This window comes from Kogia breviceps, chromosome 2 (assembly GCF_026419965.1).
Source record: "Kogia breviceps isolate mKogBre1 chromosome 2, mKogBre1 haplotype 1, whole genome shotgun sequence".
Lineage (NCBI taxonomy): Eukaryota > Metazoa > Chordata > Mammalia > Artiodactyla > Physeteridae > Kogia > Kogia breviceps.
Window position 1 is genome coordinate 138,202,050 of NC_081311.1, and position 23,868 is coordinate 138,225,917.

Sequence of the window (23,868 nt, forward strand, 5' to 3'; positions counted from 1 at the left end):
GTTTTGATGGGTAGAGAAGAAAGGGAAAGGCATTTTAAATAGGAGGAGATAATATGAAGAAGAAAAAAAAGCGTGTTTAAGTACACGTGTGAGAGGAAGGTTGGGTTGTCGGGATGGGTGCAAAGTTCAACGATTTGGATTAGGAAAAAGAGATGGAAAGTGAACTGCTGGATTAGGAAAGAGAGATGGAAAGTCAACTGTTATGGGCCCTGCTTACCTATGAAGGAGTCTGGATTTGTCCTGTAGACAAGGAGAGCCAGGCAGAGGCTCTTGCACAGAGCAGTGGCAGATTGCATAGGTGTTTCAGATACCAGACAGGCCCCGTATTCCCTCTAAAGGATGAGTCTTCCAGATCCACCTCTTTTACTGCCCAGCTGATTGGGGCAGCCCAAAGGGAAGGCCAGATGCATTGGGCAGAAATACATGGACACCTTGCCAAAATCTTCAGGTTTTATTTTGTTTCCTTCAGTTGGTATTTGTGGCCTTGTCTTTTGGATGGCTCTCATGTTACTTAGACATTTTCTAATGGTGCAGGAAAAGGAAGGCTGAGATTTGTCCTTAAATTCTCAAGCAGAGGCCAAATGTTGACCATGGGCAGTCATTCCTGGAGAGGGCAAAGTTTTGCAAGGGGGAAGAATGCATGTGGGAGGAAATCTGCCCCTTGTCTGAAGGTGACCTGGGAAAAGATAGCAAGATGGAAAAAGTGTTACTTCACCATTAGGGCCTTTTTTTCTAGGCCTTTTCAGTGCTGTTTGTTCATATTTTTAGCCTGCAAGAATTGAAACAAATTCCCATTACTTGAAGCTCAAGACATGAAGTTTTTCCAAATGATTTATTATTCCTTTTTGATACTGAGAAGAGGTCTTCCTCATTGAGATCTATGAAGAGTTGTGTTAATTAGTATTTCTGAGGATGGTCTGAAATCCAGAAAATCTATGTCTGCACTGACCGTATTGTCTCTTTACCTTGGGTAACCTTGGAAGGCCTGAGCAAATGACTCTATCTGTGCCTCCTGCTTGAATAGAGCAGGTGAAATCAAATCTTGCGAGGAGATAAAGCAGGCTTTTTGTCTCAATGAAAATTTTTTTCAAACTGACTACAATTTACAAACAGTCTAATTCCACACAAGCTACTATGTTTCCCCGCAGGTGCTGTGTAGCTCTGGCCTGCATCTTAAAGGTTAGTTAACCCCTCAAAAGAGTTATTGGCTAGAGACTAAATTAATGGGGTAGTGAAGGCACAGAAAACCATATCTATATGTTTGGGTAAGTTAAGATTAATTGAGGAGATAATACGTACATGCACTCCTATGTAAACTGTTCACCAGCCCAGTGGAATGAACTCCTTGGTTCTGTGGCCCAAACAAAATTAAGAGGAGAGAAGTAGCAGAAGTACAGGTGTACATTAGGACACAGGTAGGTCCAGGGTCTGTGCAGGGCATTTGGCCTAGTTTTCCTAAGTTTAGGAAATGCCTCACACTTGACCTTATCAAATGTAGGTCAAAATGGGGTTAGACCGAGAGTTCCAGAGGTTCATTGACAGCTCCAGAGGGAGGAGATAGATGAAGGTTAAGCTGATAACATTCTAGCCCAAGAGAATGAGTAACCCTGCAAGTCTTGCCAAGTGATCGACTGATTCTGGTCAAACTCGCGTGAGCGGACAGCTTCGGTGCAGAGGTTTGGATGTGTGCAGGGGACTGTGGGTCCTCGTACGATTATCCTGATTAAATTCACGATTCTAGGTTGCTGCCACAGGATATCCAGCTCCTTTCCTAGCTCAGGCTCCAGAATAAATCTTTTTTTGATGGTTAGAGGAGTTTGACATTAAAAACAAAAAATCTACACTCCCCTCCTTTAACAATGATTTACTGAACAGCCATCATGAGCCAAGGGCTGCTCAAAGCTTGGGGTAGAGCAGTGACAAGGATGGCCAGGGCCCTGCTCTCCCAGAACGCACATGTTGGAGGTGGGATGACAGGAACAAACTGGTAGATAAGTAAACCCACAAGAAGATATCAGATGGCTGTGAGTGATGGGAAGGCTGTAAGTGGGGGATGTGACAGAGCGACTGGGCAGCAGCTTTAGTTTGGGTGGTCAGAGCTGGCTACCAGAGGAAGTGACATTTGAACTCAAGACATGCACCTACATTTAGAGCTTTACAGTGTGTCCCATAGCTACATGGAGCTACCTGATTCAAGAAGAATTCCAGGAGAAACAACAGTTACCTGGATAACATTCAAGTTTATTTCTTAAGATTAAACAGCCTTGTATATGGTTAGTTCTCTCTCAGTTCAACGAAAATCTTCTGAGGACATCTGATTTTTGCTTTTCTGGAAAGGGTAGGCTGCTAGTGGGGAAAGTGTCAGGGCTGGCTGACTGCTTCTGATGGTCAAAGTTTAGAGTTGCCTGATGTTTAACTGTAGCTCTTTCCCTCTTTTCATTTTTATCGCTATAAATTTTTTTTCTGGAAGGTTCTCTTATGTGAGGGATGATGATATTAACGAAGCTGATTTCGCAAACCACCAGGGAAAATTTGTCTTACTGTTTTATTGTGACATCGAAAAATCTTCCTCTCTTTGGCCACTGCTGTAGCCAATGAGTAGAAGAAATGCCTTCAAAGTGGATGTTGACTCAGAATCAAGCAGCCCACTGCTATTTAAAGATGCAGGGCATTTCTGAGCTTTCCATAAGGGAATAATTAAACCGCTGCAGGTAACAAAGAATTAATTTTGAGGGATATTAAGTACCCTTAATTAGCACATTTAAGTTTTGTTTCCCCACAGGGAAAATATTCTCATGGCATCGTGCCACGTCAAAGCTTCTAAAACTTCTCCTTAAACTTAGAGCTGAAGTCCGTTTTACAGTGCAAATGACGACTGCAAAAACCTTTAAACCAAATCATTCACAAGCATTAGGAAGCTCCAGGGCCTCTGGATTTTGTAAATAATTCTGTGGCAACCACTGGGGAGGCCTTCTGAAAAATATATGGCTGGTGAAATCAGAGTACCTAAATCTTCTCATAACTCATATCTGTATAGACTTCTGAAAGCTTGTTTTTTCTCAATCTTGATTATGCTGTATTTTAATTGCATTTTAAAGTTTAAGTGAATTTAGGGATCATAAAAATGTGAGACAAATAGAAACATCGCAGCCTAGACACATCCATCACAGGGAGCTGATTGCCTACAATGTCACATGTAATTAGGGCAGCAGAAGGTATTCTAATTTATTGGTCTGAAATTCAATTAATTCCTGGAATATTTACAATATGATTCTCCTATCTAGGTATCTACTCTGCACTTAATTTAACAATGAAAGAGGGCTGATCTGTTTGGTTATTATGTAGATTTACGTATTTTTTAATTCAAAGGGAAAAACTTTTAAAACTATGTGTACTTTCCAAATATGAGCATGTAGAGTTTAATTTAATATATGCTGAGATTTCCTGGTAATGATTATTTTAGACATGGACATGAACATTTGCCTGAGATGCAGTTCTGAAGGCAAAACTAAATGATTGCAAGGAAAGGTTATCTTTGAAATTCTACCCTCCTTCTTAGATCCACACGAGAATGAACTTAAACTCTAACAACTAATGAAGGAAAGGAAGAACACAGTCATCTGAGGTAGTATCAGTTCTCAAATAGCACATAACAGAGTAATTTCTGATGTCTAATTTCCCACTACTAAAAACAGCACAGAAAAATGTTCAAAGTGCTAGGGATGGAAGCTGGTAACTAACAGACTCTGCCAATATAACCATGTGGCCTAAGTCCTTTGATTTTGTTTTCATCCGGGATCCTGCAGGCAGCTAGCCACATACTCTGACAAAGCCCTTTTAGGCTTTATCAGAACATTTTAGCAAGAAGTGATCTATTTCTTTGGACTTTTAAATTTCTCTTTCTAACTTTTGAATGTACTTCTGTCCCACGGTAATTACCTTCTGTTTTTTCCTTTCCTTCTCCCTCACTCCTTCTCCCCTCTCCCCTCTAAGGGAGTAGAAATTTAGTACGGAAGAGGTCCTAAAGTATTAGGGCATTGCCTCATGTCTTCTTCCAACTGCAAAAATTCATAGGGCAAGGCAGATTCTTCTCCAAATAGTGTTTTCTGTTAGCTCCAAAGTACTAAAGGGAGCTTAGAAGGCATCAATTTCCAAGTCAGTTTCAGACAGGAATGTTTTCCCAACATATCTAACAGGTAGACTTCTGCCTGAACACTTCCCATGATAGGAAGTTCCCTGCTTGATGAGACTGCTGATTCATTTTTGGCCAGCTTTGCATATTACTTCTACGGAGATAAAATTAGCCTTGCAGATATTTAAGCCAATTGTCCCAAGTTCTGCCCTCTAGATCCGCGCAGATCAAGTCAAACTGCCCCCACCTGACAGCCCTTCCAATCTTGGAACATACGTATCAGGCCTTCCAACAATCTTTTTTCCTCTAGTTTCTGCCATGGTTCACAGGGTGACTGGATACAGCTATCCTTGTGGACTATACCCGCTCCTTAACACCTGACTCAAATTCCAGTTTCTTGACCTCTTGATATTTAAAATACATCTCCACAATTTTTCAAATTCTTTTCGGCTTACATCCTCCGGCTTTCATGTTTGTACAAGCCGCTTATATCAAAACTTGGTGTCTTTACAAGTTTCTACCAAACATCACTGGTTTTCAGCAGTTTGTGTCTAATATGTTATGGCAGCTTAGCAGCAAAAACATCAGGAGGAGTCTCACGCGGGGTGCGCGGGCTTCTGAAATCTCCCTCCACTCCCCTGTCTCTCCCTTCCTGACGTCATCCTCACTTCCTCTGCTGAGTGCAAGCTAATTCTACTAATCTCAGGAGGAAAGGTCTGCTCATCCTCAGATGTGAAAGGCTCAGCCTGCCTTGAAGGTAAATTATCCCAGCAGAGTCTGATCCTTCTTTCCCTGAAACAATGGAATTTTCACCACATTGCTACAGTACATAATAATAACGGTAACCGCCTCCATATAATTGTTAAACACTTTACATGATCTCACTTAAATCCTACCTTAACCTCATGTGGTAAATAGTATTATTCCTTTGGTACATGTGAAGAAACTGAGATTTCAAAAGGTTAAGTAATTAAGAACTTTTTCTAAGGAAGAATAGGCTATTATTGGCAAAGCTAGCACTTAAACCTACATTTTGTAAAACTCCAAAGTTAGTGCACTTAACATGTATACTAAATGTCTCCTCAAGATTTCCATATCCTTCACCATCTTGCCTGGTGTTTTCTGCATAAATTCCATTTAAAAATAGTATTCCTTTAAAAATATGGCCTTCTAAATGAATACAGTCCCTTAGGTGTGAAAACAAGGAAGTAACTGAAGATTGTAAATCTGGCCAACAGATGTGCTTGACTTGCTCATCCATTGTTTTTCATAAAAAAGCAAAACAAAACATGTACTGTGCATGCGTATAGAGGTTATTAAGAGTTTACCAGGCCTTTTCCATATATTATCTCATGTGAGCCTCAGGAAAGTCAGGTGACATAGGCAAGACAGGTACTTGCAACTTACGCAGGAGGGTGTTAACATGCTCTTAGAAACTAAGTGACTTGTGCAAGATTCACAGATAAGCAGTGAGTTCTCTTTCCAGGGTCCAACAAAAGCTATCTTTCAAAGTGTTCCTGAAATCTCACCACCTTCTCAGAGTTGATGAATAGGAGAGCAACATGATCTTAGTTTGGCTTCTCTAGAAAAAAAGAGCATTTCCAGGGAGGTGTAATTTCAGGGAAGCAGGAATGAAAGAAATGGAGAGTGAGACAGAGAAGGAGGAAATACAAGGCAATTCCTGAGCTGGCCACAGGTTTGAAATAAGCTGAGTGCGGTGTATCACAGGACATTTTCAGAGAGGCTGTTTGAAGCTACTGTGTGTGTCCCGGGGCAGGGGAGGGAAAAGAAGGAAAAGGAACCACTGGCCTCCATTGCCCAGGATCAAAGTTCAGGTCCCAGGGTATTAAGTCACCAACACTTCCTCATATATATAGGTGTGTTTGTGTGTGTGTGTATATATATATATATATGTATGGGCACACAGTGGGTCTTTCGGGAAAGCAGAGAAGGCAAGGTCCTGTCAGGTCATACATGAGAGTGACATGAGGGACCAGTGGCAGCCATGGAGGGGGTCTGCCTGGTCCACAAGGCCAGGGTCCACCATGACACGACCTTTTGCCACAAAGGTGGCAAGAGACCTTAACAGAACTCCTCTCTGTGGCCTACAAGAATGCATTTGGTGTCAAGGCATTTTCCTGGAAAGTCACCAGGAACAATGAGCAGTTGGGTGCATGGTCTTAAATGAGGATGGTGATGAACTACTCCCTATGAACCCACTTCAAGGACACCACCCCTACCCCACCTTAGAACTGACGAAGCCCTTCTTTATGCCTACATTATTCTTCACATGAGTTTATAAACATTTAACACTATTATTTATTCAGATTTTTTCCTCTCCTAGAGAAGATTTTTGTGAGGTTAGAGTAGTGCTGATTCATTAATTCAAGTTTATTGAGTACCTACTATGTGCTGGGCACTATTTTAAGTGCTAGGGATAAAACAGCAATAGACACAAATCTTTAACTCTCCGAAGCTTACATTTTAGTGCGTGTGGGGAGACCAATTGAAAAAAAAGTAAAAAATAAATTGTGTTAGATGGTGATAAATGCTTTGGAGGGAAACAAAGCAAGAAAGTTGATTAGGAAGAGCAGGGGTGGGGAGTGACAATTATAGATTAACTAGGGTGTTGAGGGAAGGCTTCACCGAGTGAGTGGCATTATAGAGTGGACGTGGATACTTGGGGGAAAAGTTCCAGAGACAGAGCAAAGAAAGTACAAAGGCCCGAAGGCATGCTGGGTGTTTTGCAGGAAGGGCAGGGAGGCCAGTGTGATGAAAGCACACTGAGTAAGGGACAGGGAAATGAGAGAGGAGAGTAGATGAGGTCAGAGAGGTAACATGGAGCCACATCTTTGGTCACTGAAATGACTTTGGCTTCCAACTGAGGAGGGATGGGGAAGCAGTATGGTTTTAAGCACAGAAGTGATTTTACTACATTTCAACCAGATCACATGGGCTGAGAATAGACTGTAGAGGGACAAGTGTTGAAATTGGGAGTTAGGAGGCTACTAGGGTAACTCGGAAGAGAAATGTTGGTGGTTTGGACCAAGATGGTTGCAGAAGAAGTGGTGAGAGATGGTGTCAATCCAGTTTAAAGATGGAAGTGACAGGATACGTGATGGATTTATAAAGGAGATATGAGAGAGAAAAGGAAAAAAGGTGACTCCAGGTTTTGGGCCTGAGTCAAGAAGACAGGAGGGGGAAAAATAGGGGGAAGATTAGTAGTTTGGACAGGAAATGGCTTTTAGACATCCAAGTGGAGTAGTTGACTTGATAGTGGACTTAGGAGTCTGAAGTTCAAGGAAAAGTTCATGGCTAGAGATACAAATTTGGGAGCAATCACTATGACACTGAAAGCCACACAGATGGCATTGAAAGCTATGGGACTGGATAAGATCACCAAGTGAATGAATACAGATAGAAAAGAAGAGGACAAAAGACTGACTCCTAGGCCACACCAACTTTAAGGAGTGAGGAGTAACCAGAAAGGAGATTCAGCAAAAGCGATCATGAGGTAGGAGGAAAACCAGAAAGAATGTGGTTTCTGGAAATCAAGACAAGAAAGTGTTTCAAAAGGCAGCTACTGACTAACTTGGCCATATGCTACTGATAAGAGGTGTTGAGAACTGACCTTTGGGTTTAGCAACATGGAGATCATCGGTGATCTTGAGCAGTTCAGTGCAGCAGAGAGGGACAAATGCTCAAACGGAAGTTTGAAAGCGAATGGAGGGGAGAGAGTGGAAGCAAAAGTTATAGGCAGTTCTTTAGAGTTACGCTTTAAAGGGAAGGAGTGAAAAGAGGGTGGTAGCTGGAGGGGGAGGGAGGGTAAAGAAGTATTAAAAGCCTGTTTATTTTCCTCTTGGAAGGGTCCAGTAGAACTTACTAGAAGAACCAGGCAGGAAACGAACGTTTGTGAGAAAAATCAACAAAGTATTCCCTGGAACCAGGTGCTGCATGTACCACCTAACTGATCCACACATGGTTCCCGTATTAATGAGGAAACGTATGGTGGGAGTCAAGGTGCCTGGGTTAGGCCTCGAAGACTTAACACCTTAAAGGTTTCCCATGCAAAAGGCGTTAACAACGAGCCTGTCAAGCAGCAGAGTGCAGGTTCACTACCCATGGGCCAAGCCAAAATGTGGTCTGGAGCCATCTTCTGAGAGGTTCATTTAGTGGGGAAGTTTTACAGAAGGCTGCGGATGTTATCATCATCAACATCATCTTATCGTTATCAAACAGCAGTTAAGTGCCTAATTTCTCTTACCACCTCATAAATTAAAATAGAGGGCCTTTTTCCCTGGGGGCGGTGACTGTGGTGACGAGCAGGAATAAAACCAGGCTGGAAGGTCAGAGATGGGGAAAGACGGGCGCGGGGTAGAGGCAGATGCCTCTTGCAAAACCATCCTGCCCCAGAACCAGATTTCCCCCCGCCTTCTCCAAGCGCTGGACTGGATGACTGTTTACCTGCTATTTCTTCCTCCTTTGCTCTTTGCGCCCCCTACTTCTCCTTCTGCTGTTCTGTCTCGGCGTAAGGGTGGATCTGAAGATCGCCGCGACCCCTACCTGCCTCCCCAGCGCCTGTACGCGCACGGGAAGCCGACCGAAACCCCTGAAACTCCAGCGCGGCAGAAGCCTGCGTTCTGAGCATGTGCGAGCAAGCCCCGGGGCCGGAGCGGATTTGGGCGGCCGAACCCAGGTCGCTACCCTAAGCACCGCTCGAGAGCATTGTGAGCGCGGGGCCGGGCGGCACTCCCCAGAGAGGTGCCCTGGCGCCCTAAGCGCAGCGGCTGCGCCCTGCCCTCCGGGCGTGGGCTAGCCGGCCGCGTGTGCCTGGCTGCTTGACGCGAGGACGAGCCAATCAGGGCCAGCGGCCCTGGCTGCCATGTGACGGGCGAGGCGGCTCCTTTCCCCAACGCGGCCAGAGGGAGGAGAGAACCGGGGCTCGCCGCGAGCCTTCGAGAGCAGCGGCAGCGGAGGAGGCGGCGGCGGCGGCACAGGCTCGAGCCAGCCGCGCGCGCATCCCCGGGCGCCCTGCGCGGCGGAGATCTCGACGGGCCGCGGGAGCTCAGGACGGGACTGGACAAAGCAAGATGGCAGGAATCTTAGCCTGGTTCTGGAACGAGAGGTTTTGGCTCCCTCACAATGTCACCTGGGCGGACCTGAAGAACACGGAGGAAGCCACCTTCCCGCAGGCTGAGGACCTCTATCTCGCCTTCCCCTTGGCCTTCTGCATGTTAATGGTACGGCTCATCTTCGAGAGGTAAGACAGGCTGGAGCGCTCCTCCCCTCCCCCTACACACACACACACACACACACACACACCCTCACACCCTCGCGCGCACACCCTCGCGAGCGCTCCTCCCGTCCCCCTACACACACACACACACATACACACACACGCACACCCTCGCGCGCACACGCACACTCGCGTGCTCTGTGGCGCACGCACCCGCGCCCCCAGCGCTCGCGCTTACGCCTCCCAACCTTTGTGTTCGGGAAGGGGTTGCTGACCCCTCAGCCTGGCTGCGGTTCTGGGAGCCGGAGCGGGTCTGGCTTGCCTCCGGATTTCCTCCGGGGCGCTAGGGAGGGCCCGCGGAGCACTGGGGTAGCCCCCCGCACTCCTCCTTGGCCCGCGCTCTGCTCCTCGCGGAGAGGGCGGGCGAACAAAGGTGAGCGACGGCCGGCCTTGGGACGCGCCACACTCCGCCGGGCTGGTCCCTCTCCGCCCCGTGGGCACGCTGCGCTGCCAGGCAGCGCTTCCCTGCCGAGCCTTGTCGCCACCTACCTGACAGCCAGGAACGTTCCGGACGCGCGGCCCGGAGGGCAGAGGAACCGCGCACACTTCCAAATGCTTTCACCCGGGCGCACGGATTGCCCGGACTGTGCTTTGGAGAAATTCACCAAGGGCTCCTTGGCTTATGGCCGCTGTTTGGCTTCCATCAGTGACACTGAGTATCAGGACCACAGTGCTGGGAAATAAGTGACAATAGTTTGTAGGTTTCCAGGACTCCGGGCCGTTAGCGATTTCTTTCCAGGACGGGTGCGCAACCTGCAAAATGGTGATATTAAATTGATAGATGTTTCCTATGAATTTTAATAAACATAAACTTTAATTTGGTACCAAAACACAAACAATTTTAAAGAATTAACATATTACTGTTTGTATAATTGCCGGATTTGGTTGGGTAGCTCCTTTGTGTCATAAACAAACTTGTGTTACTCACTGAATCAGTCTTAGTCACCAAACTAGCTTGTGCCTGCCACGCACTCCCCGGGTGCTATTGAAACAAAACCGGGACAGCAACACACACTTCTTTTTCTCAACTGAAAACCTCAACCTCCCATTCCTCTCCCCTCCCCCGTCCCCCATTCATCAGTAGAGGCTGAACTTCTTAGATCACAGAGTATAGATTCCACTTATCACTTCCACTCCACCTCTCCTCCTCTACCCCCAACTCACCTTGGTCTTGTTTCTTAAGCTTTTGCTCTGTTTTTTGGTGTTTCTGTTTGTCCAAAGCCACTCTTGAGGATGGCAGAATTTGTCTTTTGTGTCATTTGTTGCTGGAAATGGCAACAGACAATGCTTCATGGGAACAAAAGGTATCTTTTGTTTAAGGAAGGTGTATTTTTCAATGGGTAGTATTGTTGCTTGAGAACTAAGTCAGCTGTTCACATGCAGAGATTGACGTGCACAGAGGAACAGATTTAAAGACCTATTTTAAAATGATTGGAATCTAGCACAGATACGTCATTGATCCTCTCCAGCGCTGAGACTTACTGTGAGAAAGTGGGTGTGTTGTGTTTGCAGGGTTAGAGTTGCTTTGTAGAGCAGATGTTTACTTACAGAAAATGGGAACTCATATCTGACCTTGCAATCTGTCCAAAAAGAGCCTCTTGGGAACGCACGGTGCTCTGTGGCCACTCATAGTAGGGGTTCCACACAGTTGCCGAATGACATCTGATCAATTCTGGCTGATCAGTTCTGGCTGGCCTCACTTTCAGCTGGCTAATGCATTTTGAAAGAGATGTGTAGTCCTATGTTTTGGAAAACAAAACCATGTCAGCTATTGACCTGTGGGCAGAAGGCTGATTCCAGGCTGTTCATTTGGTTGGAAAAAATGCATGTTAGAGAATGGAGATAGCGTTGTACTTTGACTTTCTCTGCTTTAAAAAAAAAAAAAAAGCTAATTTCATGGTTGCAGACTGGAAGTTCGTTTTTCCTCTTCCTGAACATCTTTTTCTTCCTTTGCACAATCCCATGACTTAGAATTTACACAAAGGGGTCAGCTGCCTTCAACTATCAGTCACAGCAAATGTCCTCATATTGATACGTAGAGAGTTGGTGGGTTTCTTTCAGGTCATTGATCCAAATTGAAGTGATTTAATAGCCTGTATGGAAAGTGAAAGTTTATGATTAATGTTCAGCATAATAATCCAATATGGCCCATATACCACAGGATGCTACTGACTTTTGGAAGGGTGTCTATTTCTTTCCGTAGTAGTGACAGGTCTGTCTTTAACCATTCAGGACTCTCTCACTTCTCTGAAAATCCAAGGGTATAGTTGTATCCAGAATTACAAGTTCTGCATGTTTCTCATCTTCTCAAACCTAAATGACATATTCTAGTATCCAACCTGTGGCCTTCATTTCAGCACCCATCAAGGACCTGAATCAATATAACTGAACCAAGCGATATTATTGGCAGGGGTATGACTCACTTTCGGTACCCTTCTCACATGTTGTGCGTAAATGCTTTTCTTTCGCAATATTCTGTAACGTATAACATGATTTTAAAAAGCTGGTTGTAAATCTCCTTGAAAAATGAAATGATTTGTAATAGGAAATCATTCCCCCAGGATTCTATTCCTTTTATGCTCCTATTGTCATTTATTTCAGAGCTGAGAACATATCTATGAAATAGCTGATTATCCAAGACCTTGATTTCTATTAAATGGGGGTCTTTAATGCCCTTGTTGAGGGAAAAATTGTGAATTTGAGTTCATTCTCCTCAGTCTTATGTATTTCTCTGTGTAAAGAGAAGCACTAAAGAATTAATTGAATCAAGCTTTGCCCATTTGGGCAGTCCTACCTTCCCATTTTCACCCCCACTGTTTGGGTGTTGGCAGTGAAGGCACTGGTGGCCAGAACAATGCCATGTTATAGTACCATATGGACAGCAATATGAATGTCCAGCATGATTGGTTAAAAATGGAGCAGCCTAAATTCAGTGACTTTTTGCTGATTCTGTGAACAGCCCAAAGTCTGGTGGTTTTTACATTAGTCTTTAAACTACAGTTAGCTCTGGGTAGGGACCAGAAGGGCCACCATAGATGTTACCTGATTGACTGAGTAAAATATCTGTTTTTTAAAAAAATAATTGGATGGTTTCTCCTAGAATGAAAATTGTAGTGTATACCGTTACGTTGTTGACTTGTTGACAAGGAGCAAAATATTATTTAATAATGTAGCATTGTCATCTCTTTGATGAATTTTCTTGATTTAATTCTTGTTTAGGCTCAGTGAGCCATCCTCTGGAGTTATACTAAATGCTTCTTCTAAATTCATTAAAAAAATGTGTGTTTCTATGGTATTCATAAATGTGGGATTAAAGTTCTGCTGAATTTCTATTTGGGAATAAAAATTTTTTGAGTTATTATTACAAAAGATAACATTAATGCATTTTCTTCCTTATGGGTTTAGGAGAGAGATGCAGGAAGTACTGATTGAGAATTGGAACATTCTCATTCTTGTCAGTCTTACCTCACACTGGGGCAGCCACCTAATTTCTCTTTGCCTTATTTTCTCATTTATGCAGTGAAGCAGATGGCCTTTGTAATCCAAGATTGCTTGTACTTTCAGTTATCTGATTCCTGTAGGGATATATTTGAAGCTTACTAATTGTTATCTCATGAAAATTTGAAGCAGGCTAAATGTTATTTTTTTGCAGGTAGAAATAAGTCATCTGAGAATAAAGAGATTTTTTTTCATACAAATATCCTAGCTAATGGTTCTGTTTCTTGTATTTTTCAATTATGATTCGAGTTAAAAGAATCATTTGGGCTATTATCATTTGTGATCCAAATAGCGACACTCTTTCAGAATAACCAACAAAGAAGATTCTCCAGAGAAAGCAATTGCTCTCTTTCCTCAGACCTTTTCTAGATGGATCCCAGAGTAGATCTGCATCTCTTGTGATGTCTGGGTAAGAAATGAGCAGCTCATTCCTGTCAGGTTGGTTCTTCAAGTGCCAAGCTACGTGAGAGCTGTCGTTCTTCAGAGGCTGACACCAGTCTTGCCTGGCTCATTCAGCCAAGTAATGACCTCCTGCCACCAAATCCTCGGAACAACAGTGTCTCAGTTGTATCAGAGGGAATGTCTGGCCAGTGGGTCAATTTTTATCATGGGTTTACTTAATATCTTTGCCTAAGCAGCAGCCTTGGGTGAGGCCGTTGAGAGGAGAGGAGAGGACAGAGAGAAAACGAGTGAGAATGTATTTCTGATGGTTAGAGGAGAGAGGGGAGGTGTGAGTGAATGACTGCCAGGAAAAAGTGGGGTGTCAGGTGTTTCATAACTGAAGGATGTTCCTGTAATGTAGCTTGTAATGGAGGCTGATATTGTCAGATATATTTTAGAAGACTGGAGTATGCAATGGACTGAATGTTCATGTGCCCTCAAAATCCATAAGTGGCAATCCTTATTCATAAGTTGCAAATGCCAAGGTGATGGTAGTAGGAATTGGGGACTTCGGGAAGTGAATAGGTCATGAGGGTGGTGTCTCATATATGGGATTAGTGCCTTTATAAAAAAGACCCCAGAGAGCTCCCTCACCCCTTCCATCATGAGGACACAGTAAAAGGATGGCTGTCTGTGAAGCAGGAAGATTGCCTTCCCCAGACACCAAATCTGCTGGTGCCCTGATCTTGGACTTCCCAGTCTCCAGAACTATGAGAGAGAAATTTCTGTTTTTTATAAGCCGCCCAGCCCACGATATTTTGTTAGAGCAGCCAGAATGGCCCCAGATGGAGTACTTGAGAACAACTTGCATACAAACATGGTTTTTTCATGCAATCCATCCTGGATGTTTAACTCCATAAATGTACCTTTTTTGCTTGTTAAATGATCGTGTGATTCAGATTAAAACTACAGATACCTGCTTTGCCAGACTGGTGTAAGAAGCAAGAGTTTGGGTCAGACACAAACAGGTTGACGCCTACAGTTTCTGAATGGGGTAGAAAAATTGGATTACAGTGGTTGTTTCATTGGAAAACCACCTAAAATCAAAGGGGTGGTATTCTCTGCAGAACTTTGGTACAGCCTTCTTATCTTGCAAAATAAGAGGTTTGTATTTACAGGGTTCAATAGTGTAGTTATTTGTAATAGGTTGATTTGTGGATAAAAGACATGACATTACTCTTAACGGGCAGCACCTTAGAATAGTGGGGAAGGCAGGTAAGATAACTTTAAATTATCACAACTGATTTAATGTCATCAAGGACTGATGAAATTAACACCCTGAGTTCACTTAATGACTTTTCTGTTGAAAGTATTTGAATTCTCCATGGACAGGGTTAGATTTTTTTCCTCAATTCCAGTCCCAAAGGTATTTCAGAAGTGTTTTGTCTTCTGTGATGGGGAAGGGCAGGTGGCCTTGGCAAGATAATGGAGTTTTAGATGAATTTCTTCCATCATCAGACCAGTCCCATGGCTTTATAGGAGATCACTGCACCTGCCTCAGGCTTTCTTTACCTGTTTTACTCACCTGATAGCACTTTGCTGGTGAGCACTAGAATCTCAGTCCCTATTGTACATAGAAGATTTTAAATGTTTATTACATGCACTTAACATTCCTTCCTCCATCACCAAGCAAACCAGATTTTCTAAAGCTATTGGTCATCTATTTCTTACAAAGCCATGACCCTCGAAATTATATTTTTTTTCCCCTCCGATCTTCATTTGATCAATTTATTTCTTAAGCACTTTTTTTGTTTGTTTTTTTTTTGTGGTACGCGGGCCTCTCACTGCTGTGGCCTCTCCCGTTGCGGAGCACAGGCTCCGGACGCGCAGGCTCAGCGGCCATGGCTCACGGGCCCAGCCGCTCCGCGGCATGTGGGATCTTCCCGGACCGGGGCACGAACCCGTGTCCCCTGCATCGGCAGGCGGACTCTCAACCACTGCACCACCAGGGAAATCCTCGTAAGCACTTTTGAGTCAGGATACCAAAGTTAACAAATTTTGTTTGCTAGTAACTAGTGTGCCACTTAATGTTGTTAGGGGGGTATTTTTTCTGTCTTTTTATTTGTAAAAATAAGAGGTTAGCACGATTGCCACTCATATTACAAGGATCCTTCTGTATTAGTGATGCCCTGAAAATCTTTATGCCTAAAGTTATTCTTTGGTCCCTTCTTTCCCACATCCCCTCTTTTAAAAAAATGGTTTCATAAGCTCTTTTGTCATCACTTTTTCCTGCCATCATAGTTTCTATTGACTTCTCCAAATGCCTGTGCTATGACCTGATTGAATACAAAATGGTGATTCTCACAATGTCTTTTTTGGGGTACTGCCATGGACGATGGCGTGCCCAGGGCATGTGGTCTGAAGTTGTAACTTGGAGCTCACCATTTGTTTTATGTTGGACTACTGCAAGTGACTACAGTTTTTAGTTTTAATTTAAAAGATAACAACTAATATTTATTTCCTAGTATGAGTTTATTACTTTACATAGTTTACATCATATAATCCTCTTACAAGCCCTGTGTGGTAGATATTCATTTTCCCAATATTTTACAGATGATACTAAGGATAGAAAATTTAGGAAATGCACCTAACTTTACACAGCTTAAAATAACAAGGTAGGCATCTAGAACCAGGTTTCCTGATCTCCTAATAATTTCTTTGATCTCCTATTTTAAAGCAAGTATCACGAGCTCATACTGTATATATATATATATATAAATATATATATATATATATGGTTTTATATGCAGCCTTTTGCTATATAATGATATAATCTGAACATTTTCCATGTAATTAAACTTATTCAAAAGTGTTTTCAGTGGCTGCACATTATTCTACGCTTTGGATATGCCGTAATTCATTTCACTAGTCCCCCTATTATTGTTGGATACTTAGGCTGTTTCCAGTTTGTATATATAAATCTTTCAATTACTGATGACTTCCTAAGGAATGTTTCCCAGAAGTGGCATTTCTAAGCTCAAAGATAAATATTTTAGTGTTCTTGATAGATACAAATCACCAAATTGGTTTTGGGAAAGATTATATTCATTTGTATTTCCTTATTAGCATGCAGATTATTACTATTTGAGGAAATCTTTTTCTTTGAAAGTTGAAAAAAATGTTACTCTTGTAATGTGTGTTTTATGTTACTCATGATGAACTTATTTCAAATATTTATTAATCACTTGTATTTCACTTTCTGTGAATTCAGGTGTATTTTCCTACTGGGATGAGCTTCTCAACTTTTTGGGTAGGAAATGGTGGCCTTTGATTTTTTTTTTAAATTGGAATGTTTTCGTATTGTCTGTTTCTCTAGTCATGTGTTTATACTCACTTCTTTCTGCCTCCTGCCTCTCCTCCACAACCTAAGTCCTCCTCATCAGGAAGGAAGCTTCTCAGATTCTATTAATACATACTGGAAAGGATACATGCTAGAGGATGAAGTAGATAATATCCTGACTTTATTATGGAAGATGAGGCAGAGAGAAAGGGCTTGGAATAAGTTCTAGGGATTAAGAATGAATGGGTTTTGGGACTTCCCTGGGGGCACAGTGGTTAAGAATCCACCTGCCAATGCAGGGGACATGGGTTGGATCCCTGGTCTGGGAAGATCCCACGTGCCGCGGAGCAACTAAGCCTGAGTGCCACAACTACTGAGCCTGCACTCTAGAGCCCGCATGCCACAACTACTGAGCCCATGCACCACAGCTACTGAAGCCCGTGCGCCCTAGAGCCTGCACGCTGCAACTACTGAGCACATGCACCGCAACTATTGAGCCCACATGCTGCAACCATTGAAGCCTGTGTGCCTAGAGCCCATGCTCTGCAACAAGAGAAGCCACCGCAATGAGAAGCCTGCACACCACAACAAAGAGTAGCCCCTGCTCGCCACAACTAGAAAAAGCCTGCACACAGCAACGAATACCCAATCCAGACCAAAATAAATAAATAAATAAATAAATAATTAAAAACAAAACTAAAAAAAAAAGAATGAATGGAATGAAGAATGAAGGAAAACTCAGAGATAGTGCCTAAACACCTTTATATTGTTTCTCTGAACATTTGGATAAAAGCGACTTATTAGACTAAACATTAGGGAAATGCAAATCACCCCACAAGCATTAGGATGGCTACTATAAAAAATAGAAAAGAAAAGAAAATAACAAGTGTTGGTCATGATGTGGAGAAATTGGAACTCTTTGCCTTGTTGGTGGGAATGTAAAATGGTACAGCCACTGTGGAGAACAATATGGAGTTTCCTCAAAAAATTAAAAATAGAATTACTGTATGATCCAGCAGTTGCATTTCTGGTATATGCCCAAAAGAATTGAAATGCGGGTCTCAAAGAGATATTTGTGTACCTATGATCATAGCAATATTATTCACAATAGCTATAAGGTAGGAGCCACCTAAGTGACCAACAGGTGAATGGATAAACAAAATGTGGTATATACATGCAATAGGATATGATTTAGCCTCAAAAAGGAAATTCTGACACATGTTACAACATGGATGAACCTTAAAGACATTATACTAAGTGAAATAAGCCAGTCACAAAAAGACAGACACTGTAAGATTGCACTTATGTGAGGTAACTTGAATAGTCAAATGCATAAAGACAGAAAGTAGAATGGTGGTTGCCAGGGGTTGGAGAGAGAGGGAAATGGGGAGTTATTGTTTCGTGAGTATTCTCATGTACTTTCATCAGTTTTGCAAGATGAAAGAGTTCTGGAGATCAGTGGTGGTGATGGTTGCACAATGTGAATGTACTTAATGCCACTGAACTGTACACTAAAAATGGTAAATTTTATGTGTATTTTACCACAATTAAAAATAATAATAATAGAAAAAAAGAAAATTCACTGACTAAAGAAAAAGTCATTTACTAGAAATACCTGATTTCATTTTCCAGACTTGACAGTTTTCTAGTTATTAATAAATATCACTTCCATGAAGGGTGATGGAAGGAAGGTTGAAGGCCAGAGAGCACTCAGGTACCCTGGGCCTTTTCTGAAAGGCACTTCAACCAAACAACCTCCTTCAATCTATTTATCGATATAACAATTTAATAATTGGCATGTCCAGAAAAGGAGAGCAAAGTATCTTTGGAAAAGCACACTGTATAGTTTCAGAGGATCCCTTGGACTAAAGTAAAGGCATCCTAGTGAGTTCACAATCCATTTAAAGCAAACCAGGAAGATAAGATAAAATTCTAGTAAAGCAAGTGACCTAGGCCAGAGATACTTCCACTGGAAGCTTTTGCCATGGAAGAAGAGCAGATCTGACCTTCCTCTCTATTTTTTGATTTAATTGCACAACCATTTTTGTAAGCAAATGATTTAAACACCTGAAAATTTGAACATGGTTTTTCCTTAAATGCTGTATGCTATAAGGCAGTCGATTGTAAGCAGTGGCAAGTAGATTATTGAAAAGTAGTTTTCAAAGTTGCGTTGTACAAAACACAACTTTCTATGATTCATTTTTGAGAATTTGGGCAGGTTTTTGTTTTTGGTTTTTTTTTTTTTAAGGAGGACTTTCTTTTCCTCACTACTGGTCTTCAAAGTGAACTTCTTTCAGACCCCACTCCTGCTTCCTATTCCTACTTTTGCTTTTATTTCCTCACAGTTGGCTTGTGGTGGTTGGTTTTGGCAGGGGTGGAGCTGGAGACACCCAAATGGTTGTTTTTTTTTTTTTTTTAAGGTGTACATGTGTTAATTTTAATTTTTTTAACATCTTTATTGGAGTATAACTGCTTTACAGTGGTGTGTTAGTTTCTGCTGTGTAACAAAGTGAATCAGTTATACATACACATATGTTCCCATATCTCTTCCCTCTTGCGTCTCCCTCCCACCCTCCCTTTCCCACCCTCCCTTTCCCACCCGTCTAGGTGGTCACAAAGCACCGAGCTGACCTCCCCGTGCTATGCGGCTGCTTCCCACTAGCTGTCTATTTTACACCCAGATGTTTTTTTCATTGCAGGGAAAGATACATTCCTTTACTAGGTGGCCTTTTTCACACAGTGACCTAGGAATAACATTTGTTTGTGACTTGCCAGTGCCTATATAAATGCCACTTCTTATCTCTGAGGTTTTCAGGTTACAAAGCTATTGTTGCTGTCCTGAAGCTGTAACTGTGATTCTTCCCCCCCCCTCCCTTACTCCTCTCTTCTTTTCTCTCTCTCTCTCTCCTTCACCACCTTCATTTCTTCTGCCTCTCATTGTTACAGATCCTTTAGAAACACAGGGAGGTTTAGTTTAGAGAGCAGAGGAACAGCACAGAGTTAAGAGTCGGGGAGAGAGGCAAAGAAAACCAGCAAAAATCTTGTCCAGGGACACAGTTTGGCAAGTATCAGAGTGAAAGCTGCCAGCTAGTCTAAGTGGCTCTGTAGATCACCATTTCAAAGCAGAATAAAGTGACTTGGTGCTCTAAGCAGAGTGGCAGTTTTGGACACAATAGCTTGAGTGAAGGAAAATTGAGAATCAGTCACTTAGGCATGCTGGAGATTAAGAGAATATAAGGGTGTTGTGTGTCAATGGGAGTGTGGATATCTTTGAGTGTGTGGATACACTGGAGGGTGACAGTGCATTTAAATTATGTTACTGTTGTGTACTTTTATAGGACTTAATTAGAAATGTGTATTCCTTAAGATACTGTTATGCCACCTAACTTGAGTACAGCAAATTGGTTTTAGGTTTTAATGGAATTCATGTAAAATGATACCCCATAAAAAAAAAGTATTTGTGTTTGGTTTCAGAAAAAAAAAAAAAGAAATGTATATTCCTAACTAGAATTAAAAGGAAAATGGATGGGGTATCAGAAAGACTAGAAACTGGGGTTTAAATCCAAACACTGCCTTTTCTCAGCTATTCAGTAGTGAACAGAATACTCTGAAATTTGGTCTTCTCACTTATAAAATGGGGAATGTGGCTACTTTGTGATATTAGAAGACTATCTGTAAAAATGTAGTTGAAAGAGACTCAACTGCTTCCTAAAAATATACATTGTGTAAAAAATAATGGATAACATGGTACACTACAGTATTTAGTATGACTGAGAAATAATATTCTGTAATGTGATTTCATGTGTTGGGTATGTGTTTTCTGGGGCAGGGGGTGGGTTGGGAGAGGGTATGGCTTATAGAAGCAGTAGAATCTGTTTATGTATTTGATCCTGGAGCTGGAGGATTTACTTGTTCTGTTGAAGAGTAAATATTTAGAGTTTTAAAGAGGCATTGAAGCCCCAGTCTCTTCAGCGCTATGCCTATTTAGGGAGGAGAATGCTTCTTAGCCTTCTCTTCTCAACAGTTAATAGTGTATTGTAGGTCAGAGACTTCCTTGTATTTGGTGGCAGAAAACTATGGTAGGATTTCTAATGGTGGGATTTTAGACAAGTGATGGGCAGCTGTGTACCACTTAGAGCCTGAAGCTTTCTTAGGGGGCTCAGCCTTTAGAGAGAGCCCGGGAAGATGGTCTTCCGCTAGATGGAGTTTTCTCTGGAAACTTCCTCTCCGTGGAGGGATGCCTTATGCAAATATCCCAGTCTATCTCCCATTGCCTCTTCTGGCCCTGGTGGTCGTTTTTTTTAATTGCACGTGGTCTCCAGGGAAAATTGATTGGGTATTCAACCACTGGTAATGGCAAACATCAAATTCACCATTTATATTGATTTAAGACCTAGACTGAATTCTGGCCATGTCACCTACTAGACACAGATCTAGGAGCAAATTACTTAATCTCTTCATGCTCAGTTTCCATTTGAAACTCTTAGGGTTGTTGTGAAAGATTAAACGAGATAAAGCATGCATTGCCTTTAGGGCAATGCCTAGTTCACGGAGGTGGTAATTACTTGCTCTTCAAGTTTATTGAAGGTATGGAAATGAGACTTTACCATGAGATTTCTGAAACCCTTTACTAGCATTACCTTTATGTCATGAATGTGTATGTCAGGCTCCATTCCTGCTTTCACTAGCTGGGGTTCCTGGCATAGTCATTTTGAATTTTATTTTCCCTATTTCTCCTCTTCTGTCTCTCTCTCTCGCTTTTTTTTCCCCTCCAAGGAACATTCTGATTCTTCCAACTGTAGTCAGCGAAAACAATCCCAGCAGGTTAGAGAAGAGCTGGGCCTTATGTATCTCACAGTCATGTAATGCACTTTGCTGAGATTGTATGTTACTATTTAGACAGCTCAGACATTTTTTTTTTTCTCATAAGAGCCTCCCAGAGACAGGAAAGCCTTGAGACTGATGTTTATTGATTTCTTTCAGAATTTTAACCCTCGTGCATTGTCTTAATTTTATCCTTAAGAAGAAAGAAATTCAGTCTAGTGTCCTTGGGATCATACTTGTGAAGATGCAAACATTCAAAATTAGCTGAAAATAAATATGTGTATTTTTTTCCTTAAGAGAAACAAATCTACACCCCCAAATTTGAACTTCCGTTGGTATGAATACGGCTAACATAGCCTGACCAGATTAGTTCAGAAGGGGGTTGTACCTGATTTCTACTAAAGGCACTTTTCCAGCTCTGCACAGCTTAAGCATATCATTCTTAAGTACGTGATTTGCTGTGTAAATAGATTAACAAGCCTGCTAATTTCTTCAGGCACTGATAGAGGGCATCTTAGGATGATCAAATATGACATTTTTGGTGGGTTGTCTTTTAAATGAGGAAGTAAGGCAAAGATGAAACTACAATGCTGTGGAGTGACAAATTACCAAAAACTGCCTCTATTTTAATTCAGTAATAGTTTAACAGAGTCATAGATTTTCTGCTTAGAAAGGAAATTGAAAACTCGTTCATTAAAAAATATTTGAGTCTGGGCTTCCCTGGTGGCGCAGTGGTTGAGAGTCCGCCTGCCGATGCAGGGGACACGGGTTCGTGCCCCAGTCTGGGAAGATCCCACGTGCCACGGAGCGGCTGGGCCCGTGAGCCATGGCCGCTGAGCCTGCGCGTCCGGAGCCTGTGCTCTGCAACGGGAGAGGCCACAACAGTGAGAGGCCCGCGTACCGAAAAAAAAAAAAAAAAAATTTGAGTCTATCGTGTGTTACACACCAGTGTTGTACTGAAGTGGGGGGGGGGTGGTAGTGGTGGGAGAGGTCTGCCTTGGGTGCAGGCAGTAAGGGGCTGTATTACCTACCAATAGATTTAAAAGAAAACAATAAAATTGACTACAAGTTGGTCTGCTTCTTATTAGCACCATGTGAAGCAAATTCTAAACATAGAATTGATAGAGTGAAAACCCCCCCCCCCCAACCAGAGCACACTGTTCCTACCACCCCTATCCCCCCACCTCTTGGAACACCACTGCCAGATGCTATTTCAGGGCCCAGATGTTCTGAAAACCACACTTTGAGAAACACTGGCAGAGCTAGGAATCTCTACTTCCCATTTTCTGTATCAGGAGAACAAAGCCTATAGAGATAAATGAAGTAACTTGCTCTGTGCCACCCACCGAGGTCCAGGTCCTGGGAGAGTGTGGCTGCTATGGGATGCTCACAGTGCCATTGTTAGGGTGACCACCTGATCCCAGTATATCTGGAACTATCCCAGGAAACGCCTTGGCCCAGGAAAAACTGGAACAGTTGGTCACCCCACCTAATTGTTTGCTCTGTAACGCCCAAGTTGGTCTGGTCACCAGCCAGGAGTATTTCTACAATAAAAGTGGCTACTCTTCCTCTCCCTACCGGTAGATGAGGCTAGTTGTGGGGAGAAGCATCCCGGATGATTGAGATGTGTTGCCTGCCCCACTGTCAATGTATATTTCATGGCTTTCTATAAAACATGTGATTGGAAGGCTCCTCGTTAAATGTGGGTTGGAGCTCCTGAGAGCAGAACTCATTCTGCAGATACCCAGGACCAGTTAGTTCTTAGTGTGGTGATTGCTCCCCAGCACGTTTGTCCTGTGTTACTGAGACCATGCACCCAGTTTTATTTTCCTCCGGCTTTCAGCCCAGCGCGGGTTAAGCACCCACACTTAAATGGCTGCTTGCAGAATTGCAAAGGGACTGGAGAAGAGAACAAAAATAGATATACAGGTGGCCATCGTAAACTCGGCAGTTATTTCTAAGGAGTGTTCAGGCGATCAAGTGGTTTTCTGTGTGTGTATTTTTTATTCGTGGCTTTGTTGAGTTTTATAAAGTATACAGCTTTCTTTTGCTAGCGGTAGTAGGTACCTGTGGTTTATTGGAAAGAACTGGGCTCCTGAAATAAACATTGCAGTGAATTGCATCTTAGAGTTGAACGAAGGAAGTGTTAGGAGATTCCAGTGCTCTGACCTAGCCTCCCTCAGAGGCAGGCTCTCGCCGTGGGGCTGGCTCTACGCAGACAGAAGGCTTTCGCCACACTCAGTACCCGTGCTGTGCCCCAGCCCCCAGCCGGCCCACACCTCGGCGTAGGGTCAAGCCATCGACGATCGGGTAGAGGGCAACTAGTCACCAACTTAAGACCAGGGCTTATCACTTCTTGTAACTGCTGTCTTCTTTTCACTTAGTGAAGATTCCACA

The 23,868-nt window shown here is 42.8% G+C and overlaps 2 protein-coding genes across 5 annotated transcripts in view; one reads left to right on the top strand and one right to left on the bottom strand.

The window, feature by feature from the left end:
• Positions 1-8,946, bottom strand: part of STK39 (serine/threonine kinase 39) — a 491,161-nt gene extending 482,215 nt beyond the window's left edge. Inside the window, exon 1 of one of the 3 annotated variants that reach the window (XM_067026251.1) lies at positions 8,597-8,946. The gene's annotated coding sequence lies outside the window, so the exon portion shown is untranslated. The remainder of the gene's footprint in view (positions 1-8,596) is intronic. The other 2 variants (XM_067026250.1, XM_067026249.1) reach the window with 2 other exon arrangements.
• Positions 8,775-23,868, top strand: part of CERS6 (ceramide synthase 6) — a 333,969-nt gene continuing 318,875 nt past the window's right edge. Inside the window, exon 1 of one of the 2 annotated variants that reach the window (XM_059053958.2) lies at positions 8,775-9,392. In XM_059053958.2, coding sequence (XP_058909941.1) covers positions 9,223-9,392 — 170 coding nt within the window. In that variant the 5' untranslated portion in view covers positions 8,775-9,222. The remainder of the gene's footprint in view (positions 9,393-23,868) is intronic. The other variant, XM_059053959.2, reaches the window with a different exon arrangement.